General features: G+C 63.9%; 1 protein-coding gene across 1 annotated transcript; it reads right to left on the reverse strand.

The window, feature by feature from the left end:
• Positions 1-5,133: 5,133 nt before the first annotated feature.
• On the reverse strand, positions 5,134-7,374 carry EFNA3 (ephrin A3). The gene is given in 5 exon segments (XM_025212685.1): positions 5,134-5,904; positions 6,152-6,229; positions 6,456-6,521; positions 6,827-7,316; positions 7,318-7,374. Coding segments are annotated over 5 exon segments (798 nt in total). The 5' UTR covers positions 7,360-7,374; the 3' UTR covers positions 5,134-5,782.
• Between the last annotated feature and the right edge of the window lie 2,257 nt (positions 7,375-9,631).

The raw sequence follows: 9,631 nt of genomic DNA on the forward strand, positions 1-9,631 counted from the left end.
GGGAGCGCGGCCCCGCACCCCGACCCCCGACCCCGGCCCCGAGCTGTGCGCCGCACGGGGCCGCACGCCAACAGCACGCCTGACAGTGTCACTCCACTGAGAACACAGCACCCACAACTGCAACGTGGGGTTATGCATTGACATGGAGCCACACGCCAACAGCACGCGTGGCAATGTCACGGCACCCACGACTGCATGGGGCCGCGCACTGACAGGCACACGCCAACGGCGCGCATAGCATGGCCATGTCAGCACTGGGAACACGGCCCCCACAGCTATAACACAGGGCCCTGCACTGACAGTCACACACCAACAGCACACGTGGCAACGTCACGCCACTGGGAGCATGGCCCCCACAACTGCAACATGGGCCTGTGCGCCGACATGGAGACACATGCCAACATCATGTGTAGCGATGCCACACCACCGAGAGCAGCACGCCAAGCCAACGCAGAACTGTGCCTATGCACGCAGCTGGCGCCGACACACACCAGGAACACGACCCCTGGGATGGCAGCAAGCAGACACCTGGTGCAGCCTACACACACACACACACACACACACACGCACGCGCGCACCCAGGGAGGCTCAGAGCCTCCTTTGTGGGCAGCTTCCACAAAGGGGCTGGAGGGGGTAGGAACAGCATGTCCTGCACCTCTCTGCTAAGGGTCGGATTAGGCACTCTAACTCCATGATCCTACTCGCTCACGTGCACACATGGGAACGTTTCTCTGCACACGCAGCAGCACAACAAGAACACATGGGGCCGCTGGCAGGAGCCAAGGGCATGTAGGTCTCCTCACTGGGGCAGTGGGAACTACCCCTTGCTGTGACCTGTTTGCTGGCCAGACAGTGCTGAGTCTTGACCCCAGGGCCCCTACAAAGTCCCAGCCCTGAGAGCCCCTCGTCTCACTCATCCCCTTGCCTGTTGCATGGGGGCAGGGCTCAGCTGCGCTGCGGTGCTGTGCTTGGACTGTGCCCAAACCCTGCACCATGGAAGTGGGTGGGAGCTCCCTTGATTCAAGCGGGGGCTGCACATTGCAGGCAGGCAGGGGCTGTCCTGGCCTGGCAGCAGGGCCTGCAGGCTCAGCACAAACCCTCCCTGAGGCATTGGGGAACTTCAGAAACATCTGGATACCTGGGGTGGGGGAAGGGAGCTGCTGATAAGGCGCAGGGCCAGGGCCAGGAGGAGGGAGCCAGATTAAAAAGCCCTTCTTCTCTGCCCTTATCAGCTGCTCCTCTCTCTGGGGATTTGCACCAGCCCCTGACAAACAGAGAGTCCCCCTGCCCCTGCCCCTGCCCCTGCCCCGTTCTCAGTGGGCCTATGGAAGTGAAACTCCAGGCAGGAGAGGCCCTTTCCCACGAGGCTCGCAGGGGACGAGGGGGCCTCGCAGGCAGCTGGGCCCTCAGCACGTCCCGTCTGCAGCGCTGTCTGGCAGGCGCATGGCAGCTCACTATCACCAGGATCTGCCCCCAACACCGATCCATTCTTGTTAAGCCGCACGGAGAGATGCTTCGCCGCGGCGTGGAGAAGTGATAACTCAGCCACGTTTGCAAAACAGCTTTCCCCTTGTTTATTACATAATGATCCATTGATTGTGGGTAATGTTGCATGCCCGACACGGCGCGGGCAGGCAGTGTGCTGGCTGAAGCCAGCCTGGGAGCACTCCCCTGATACGCACCGAGGGCTCAGGAGCACCGCAGAGTCTTGGCACTGCTGCTGTAACTGGAGTGCACCTGGCCCAGGGGCCGGGGCCCTACTTTGCTCCTCTTTTCCTGCCTCTTCATAGCTAGGCCTGGTGCCGGCCCCGACCTGCTGCTTCACCACGAGCAGAATGCAGCCCACAAAGCTGGAGCTAGCTGAGGTAGGGGTCCCTGTATGATGCCCCCAGGGAGGGCAGCTGCCAGCGCCCCAGCTCCAAGCACTGTCAGGGCCTGCTGACACTGACTTGCCTGGGGAAGGGAGGGGGTTGAATGCCCAGTCATGCCCAGCTCTACCCAGCCAATGTCACAGGGATGCCCCTGACCGCTCTGGCATTGCAGCCACCCCCTTCAGTGGATCTGACTCAACCAGCTCGGCCCAGCTTCTTGGGTCCACACAACCTGAACCCACCATTGGGTTGCCCCCCATGCTGTGGCACCCACCCCACTCCCAGAAGGTGATAACAGGATCTGAGCCAGGATTTCATGCTGTACATGCCTGCCTCTGAGCAAAGGTCACGGGAGCCAGAGCAGAGGGTGCAGGGGAGGGGGGACAGCTGGGGTCAGGGGTGCTGGGGTCCTGCCAGCCCCCTGTGACCTGCCAGTGAGGCCTGGGGGCTGCCCTGCACCCCCTGTCCCCGGGATGCTGGACACGTCTCAGTGTAGGCTCAATGACACCTAGGGAGGGGGACACAGTGCTAGGAAGGGTCAATGCCCAGGACACGCTTGGTGATGTGTATGAGGCAAAGGTAAGCCCTTGTGCACCCGTGTTTATGTCTTGCACAAGTGCGTGACAGACTATTTATGGCTTATCAGGATGCAGGGAGCACCTGGGTGCATGGTGATGTCATTGGCTGCTGGGTCCCATGACGGGGGCAAAGGCCGGAGCTGCGTGCAGCCTGGCAGGTACAGGCCCGGGGTGGGGCTCACGTGGGGCGGGACAAAGCCAGAGACGTGCCAGAGGCTCTGCCAGGAGCCAGCCCGGTGTTGCCGCAGGCAGGAGCAAGGACCAGTCCCTTGCCCCACTCCCAGGCAACACAGCTTCCAGCCCCGTGCCACTGCAACTCACCGGTCAGGCCCTGAGCTGTCACTGGTGCTGCCATGGTCCATGCACTCACCTCCCGGTGCAGGTGCTGTGTGCCAGGTCCCTCCACGTCTGCGGGACTTCACAGGCGGCACAACCCTCGGACTCTGGGAGCTGGAGATTCACAAAAAACAGCAGGCAGTGACCTATGGGAGCAGATAACACTGTGTGCAGGGGTGGGGGGTGCAAAGCTGGGGTCAGCAGAGCAGGCCTATGGACTTGCTTGTGCCCCATGCCCAGCCTGCACACATGTACCAGGCCATGGAGCCCAGCTCTAGCTGCTCAAAGCCAAGATGCTGGGCTGGGCCGGGCTGGCTGTGGGGCGGTACCAAGTCCCAGCTGAGCTGCAAAAGGGATTTCTGCATGCACAGCAGCCAAACCTGTAGGCGACCGAGTCAGACCCCCTTGCATGTCCAACCTGGCACCCAGTCCCTGTGTCCAGCCAGGCTGGCACCCCACACGGCCCCGTGGTCAGGGGAGGTACTGCCAGCCAGGGGGACAGACAGATGAGCCGATGGAGTACTTGAGAACACAGCCTCCACCCTCCTGCCACCTGAGATGGACAGAGGGACAGGAGTCCAGGGCCACAGCCTGGCTTGGCGCTGGGCATGGGCCTTGCAACGCTTCCACTCCTGGGGGCTCTGCAGGCCGCAGGGCTGCCCCTGCCATGGGGCTCTCAGGATGTCTTGTGTACAGGGGCAGAGCGGCCTGCAGCTCCAGAGGCAAGAGACCCTTACACCACCTACATCCAGGCTCCAACACCCCCATGGCTCCCCAAGCACTGCCACACCCTGCACCTGGGTGGGATCCATCCAGCCACAGGGGCAGCAGGAGGAACCTGGGAATTGGACCATGCCCCCAGCCTCTGCCAAGCACCAGATTCTTCCTGGGCAGACACCACCCCCTCTCCCCCGCCCGGATCCAGGGGGCAGCTGCACCCGCCCCCTTCCCTCCCCTCCCCCAGCTGCGAGGTTTTGGGCACAAGACCTGTCAGACTGGTTTGCCTTTGCCGTCTCCTCCCGCACCCAGACAAGCCCAGGCCGGCGGGAGGGAGGAAGCCGCCCCTGTGCTGTGCTGTGCTGTGCTGTGCTGCCTGGCAGCCACAGCCACAGCCTGGAGGGCGGCTGGGGCCTGAGCACAGCCCCGGCCCAGCTGCAGCCCCAGTGTCACATCTATGTGTACTGGGCAGCTGTGCCAGGGAGCATGCTGTGTCCTATGAGGGCACGGCTGGAGCTGCAGAAGCGGGCTGCAGGGAGAGGGGCACAGAGCACCACCCAGCCCTGGCCTTCCCTGGGCACTGCACCCCCAGCCCTGAACCCTGGGAGAGGCTGGGACAGAGAGCATGGTGCTCTGGTCACAAGCACATGATCATACATGCGCAGTCGCATGGACACGAGTAGCACGTGCTGGTGGGTCTGCCACACAGGCTCCTCTGGACCCTGACCTGTGGGGCAGGAGGGCACTGTGCAGCCATGCTGGAGCCCCCTGCGCCTCCCAGCGCCAGCCAGCCAGCGCACAGCATCCAGCCCCTCTGCCCAGGCAGGACCCAAAGCAACAGAGCACTGGGGTTGTCCATCACTCGAGGCTTCTGCTTGCCTGCCCCGACACTGCTTACCTGGGGATGGCACCCAGTGGGCTCCGGGCTGCTCTGTGCTCCTGGGCCGGCTCCGACGCTGTACCTGGGGTCGCTGGGGAACATCAGGCTGGGGACGTCTCTGCAAGGAGATACCTGGCAAGGAGGGGCCCAGTGCAACCCTCGCCAGGCTGGCTCCAAGTAAGTGCTCCAGAGCCTGGCCCCGCTTCTGCCCCGGGGCAGAATAGCCACATCCCACAGGAGGCTGCAGCAGGGGAGGGTGTCATGGTGCTGGTTGCCCCCCCTCACCCATCCGACCGTGGGCCGCAGGTCCTGCCAGGGGAGAGTCACGTCCAGGTCCCGCTGCCAGGTGGAGCGGCGCAGCGGAGCCTGGGCATGAATGGCCCCTTTGTGCACAAAGCCACAGCGGTGGGTGGCACTTTGAACAGCTGTTTGCACAGTGAAGGCCTGCCTGCCACCCCATGCTCCCTGCCCCGGCTCCCTGGGGGGCAGAGAGCCCAGCTGCTGGCCTGTGGGGTGCTGGGCACAGCCTGCCAAGCCCATCACCAGCCCCAGGACCCCGGGCCCATGCACAGCTGAGGCCTTGCACGAGACTCATGAGCACTCCCCATGCAAAGGTTGTAGCACAAGCATGCATGAGGGGGCAGCAGCTGGCCCAGGTGCAGGGGCAGGCATGGCTGGGGGCACCACTCCAGGCAGGCGGGTTTTTTTAATCCTTTTATTTTTTTTATAGACTAAGAGCAGAATATGAAAATCACCAGCCCAAGCACTTGAAAAAGGTCGAGTTTGTTTGCTTGTTTCCCCAAAAAGTGTCTGTGCGTTTGCATAGGTTGGGTCTTCATGGAAGACAAGGAGGATCCAACACGCTCGCTATGTACAGCCGGCTGTGCCGGCGCCGCGGCCTATGGTACATATGGATAGATCTCTACATAGATAGTCGCTCTCTGTACAGTATGTATAGACTCTACATCCTATGTACAGTCTGCCCAGCTACCCCACTGCCCGGCTCTTGTGGCTGGCCAGACCCGGGTAGTCCCTGGCACCACACAGCCACGTCCAGCCCTGGTGGGGGCTCAGGGCCCAGGGCTCTGCAGGAGGCTGGGCCGAGCTGGGGCACGGAGGAGGCTGGGTGCAGCAGGGCGTTGACTTGTCCGGCGGGCACCAAAGTCCATGGTGGGCAGGAGGCAGGGGCCGGGCAGAGGCAGGGCAGTCCCAGGCTATACGTGTCCCCCAGACGTGGCCCTGTGGCGCGCTAGGCAGACGCGGGCTCAGGCTGCAGCAGTGTGTTTGCTGCGTCGGGAAAGGGCTGGCTCCCCCTTCTGTCCGTGACAAGTGGCGGCTCAGGCATGTCCAGGCGCCAAACGGGCCACTCCTGGCTCAGCCCCCGCACCGGCACCGCCAAGCTAGGAGGCCAGAAGCATCATGAGGAAGAGCGCAGCAGCCACGGCCAGAGGCAAGTGTTCCCGCTTGGGGCTGGTGCCACTGATGCTCTTCTCCAGCTTGGGCACCTCGGGGTTGAAGTTCTCTGTGGAGAGAGGCAGGTAGTGAGTGGGGTGCTGGGAGAGCCCCAGCCTGGTCACCCCATGCCTGAGACAGGGCCACGCGGGCACCCCCAGCGCATGGCCAAGCCATGAACTCTATGCAGTGACCAGACCCATGGGGCAGGGGCTCCCGGCTGCACCAGCCCCGGCAGCGGGTGCTGCGGGTCACAGGGAAGTGCTTGCTGGGGGCTCCTCACTGCAGGGCAGCACTGGCTGATGTCTCACACTTACCAATGTCCTCGATCTTCACCTCGGGCCCTATAGTGAAAGGTGGGAGGGTGGGTGCCAGCTTCTCCCCGGAGTGTGATGCTGCGGGGATATGGGAGGAGTCAGCCTCTGGGTGCTGGCCGAGGCCATGCTGAGACCCAGCTGCAACATGCAACGGGGCAGCGACCCAGAATTGCTGCTAGGTGCCCCCATGGGAGCCTCATGCCCCCCCAGAGTGCCCGAGTGCCCCTGCCCCCCCTGCGGAGGGATGGGGAGACACACTACACACGCAGGAAGTGTGCACTTGCACATGCGAGGTGGTACTCACGGGAGGCGCAGCACACGAACACCTTCATCCTCAGGCAGGCCCGGCGGTGGTTGTGCGTCGGGGTCGCTGCAACGGATTGAGAAGGGGCTGGGACGGCTGGGCCCCTGTAGTGGCAGGGCCAGAGGGCCAGAGCTGGTGGCTCAGAGGGAAGCAGCCCCAGCACATGGGATGCCCCGGGAGGTACCTGCACCACCCCACAACTCCCGCCTGCCCCAGCACAGCTCCAGGGCTGCAGCTAAGGTGGCCATGGGGGCTCCCAGCCTGGCCCGGGGCGCCCCCTGGTGGACACAGGGCACCAGCTCAGCCTGGAGCACGGAGTGGAGCAAGGGGCACCCCTACCCAGCCCTCCCGGTCCTCCCTGCCCCACGTACAGATGTAGTAGTACTCGTGGCCGGCGTGGAACTCGTAGCCCAGCGAGAAGGCGCTGTAGCGCTGGAACTTCTCTGAGAACTTGATGGGGCTGTGAGGTGCGTGGGGCCGGTTGCACTCCCAGCGCTTGAAGCCCTGGCTGGCGTTGCAGGTGCGGTAGCCCTCAGCGCTCACCATGTACAGGACGTACTGCTCCAGCTTGTGCTCGGGCACCGAGGCATTGTAGTGTGGGCAGTAGATGTCCAGGTAGTCGTTGACATTCACCTGCACCGTGTAGCCCTCCCGCCGGAGGCTGCGGGCAGAGGTGCAGGTCAGAGCTGTCCCTGGGCCCAGCCACCAGGGCCCCAGCTGCAGCTCCTGGGGAAGGGACCCAGAGCCCAGGCAGAGGAGCTGTACCCAACGGGCCACCCAGGGCACAGCCCTGCCCCGCGGCACTGAGCAAAGCTGGCCTGAGGCCCCATCCCACCTGCCAGGCCCAGCCCAGCCACCCCCGCTGCACATGCCTCCCCCATGCGTGTCCAGCTGAGCAGAGCATGCTGACCCATGAATAATCACAGCCTCAGCCCCAGCATTGCCCCTGCGCACATCAGGGTCTCACTCCACCCTCTGCCCCCACAGCAGCCACGTAGGACAACATGAGCTGCAGCTTCCCAGCTGGATGGGTGCACCAGATCCCATACCAGGGCTGCCCCCACCAAGACAGCAGCCAGGATGCAGCTCCAGTGCTGAGCACGTGGTGCCTGGTCTGTGCCAGCATCTGGTATCCTCCCAGCCCTGCATGGAGCGGCCAGACACCAGCCTCTCCTAGTGGGACGTGGGCCACACGGTGCTGCAGCCACGAGGAGGCTCGGGCATGGAGCAGAACAGCCATGGCCTGGAGCCCCTGGCACAGTCAGCCCGAGTGCAGGGGCCCGGCCAGTGCCCAGTGGCTCAGCCAAAGGGGTCCCGAGCCCAAGGACCAGGGCAGGGCACCGTGCTACTGCAGCAGAGGGGTACAATGCATCCCTCACCCGCAGGAACATAGCCCCTAGCATCCACCTCTTGAGCCCAGACCTTTGGCCATCTCACCACCCCCATTCACCCCCATGGAGTCACAGGGAGCCCCCCATCCCTATGCCCCAGCCAAATCCCCCGGGAACACCCAGCACAGCTCTGACCCCCTGCTGGCAGGAGCAGGTGCACAGCAGAGCCGCTCTCGGGTTGGAAAGCAATGATCCAGGCACTAATTGGACCTGTCAGGTTGACGTGGCTGGGGGAGGGGGCACTGGCACCATGCTGAGGGCAGCGGGTGCTGGGGGTGCCTGATGCTTGCAGCCAGGGAGCTCAGTGTGGTGGTGGGGGAAACCTAGGGGCAACCGACATGGCAGAGGCTGCTGCCACGTCCCGCCACCATCTGGGTTTGAAGGGAGGAGTGGGTGCTGGGGGGCAGGTCACGTGCCTGTGAGGGGGTGGAGAGGGGGCAGCACTGCCTTCCTCCACCTGTCTGGTCCCGTGCAAGGCCGGGCACCGACACATGGTGTCCACTGGACAAGCCGTGCCCTGGGGGTGCACACGGAGGTGCGGGGCTGCCCAGGCCATGGAGACACCACGCGGGAGCAGGGAAGACATGGCATGGTGCAAGGAGCAGGCCCAGCCTCCCGCACACGTCGCTGCTCAGAGAAGGGATTTTTCACCCTGTTCCAGCAAATCCTGTTATTTTGTTAATGCCGTAAAGGGCGGCCCTGGGGGAGCCTCATTTACATTGATTAAGAGCCGCAATCCCCTCAGATCCACTCGCCCTAATCCGCACCCGACTGAAATCTCGGCCTTGATAATCCCGGCGGGCAAGCACCGCCGCTGACCCGCAGCTCCTGCCAATTAATTACGAGCTGGGGATGCCTGCACAGTGCCGGGACTGCTGTCGGCTGCTGCCTGCTCTGGATGGGCCCTGGCATCCTGATGGCCACCCTGCTGCCCTGGCCTGCGGGGGCCCGGCATATGCCCACAGCTGGTCCCACTGCACACGTGGCCTCTGGAGCAGCCCCCAGCCCAAGGCACTGGGCTGTGGCAGGAGCCGGGCACAGCCCCCAACCCTTGTCAAGCACCAGAACCTGACCCGATGCCCAAACACCAGCCGCCATCATACCGGAGACTCAGCCCAGGCCACCATAGCCTATGTCAGCCCCAGCAGAGAGCATGGCTGGGAGCCAGGTCAAGGGATGAGGCAGGACAGGCTGCCGTGGCATGGCACAATCCAGTCCTGGTATCTGCAGGCAATAATCCCAGTCACGCAAGCGTCTGAGTTCTGGGCCCACGTCAGTAAGGCTTCCCTATGGCGCCAACCCCGGCCCAGGTTAGAGCAACCCCCAACCCACCCAGCACATGCTGCGTGCCCGGCCAGCATGGATCACGACATGGGAGTCGACAGTGAGCTCAGCTCAAACTCTCCCCTGTAAGCTGATCCCCCAGGCCTGGCTCCCATCACCAGTCATGGCGCTGCCAATCGATCTCTGCTGCGGAGTGGGCGAGATGTCCAGCAGGGAGCAGGTGGCTTACACAGCCCCGGTGTGCTCCCATGCCAACTCCTGGCCTGCCCTGTCCTGCCCCAGCGTCGTGGCACCTCCCTGCCCTCCATAATTGCCAGCTATTTTTCTGCCCGCCAGCTCCTCAGCAGTGAAACCCAGCGCAGCCTGTGGCCCCCGGGGCACCACGCCTGGCCTGGGCATGGGATGGCAGCACCAAGCTCTGCCTTGGGTCCCATCACCGTTCCCAGGCGTCGAGATGCCTGTGCACCAGCCCTGGCCTGAGCCAGCTTGAACGCCTGGGGG

The sequence above is a fragment of the Alligator sinensis genome, unplaced genomic scaffold, assembly GCF_000455745.1.
Source record: "Alligator sinensis unplaced genomic scaffold, ASM45574v1 scaffold1165_1, whole genome shotgun sequence".
In the NCBI taxonomy this organism is placed as follows: Eukaryota; Metazoa; Chordata; order Crocodylia; family Alligatoridae; genus Alligator; species Alligator sinensis.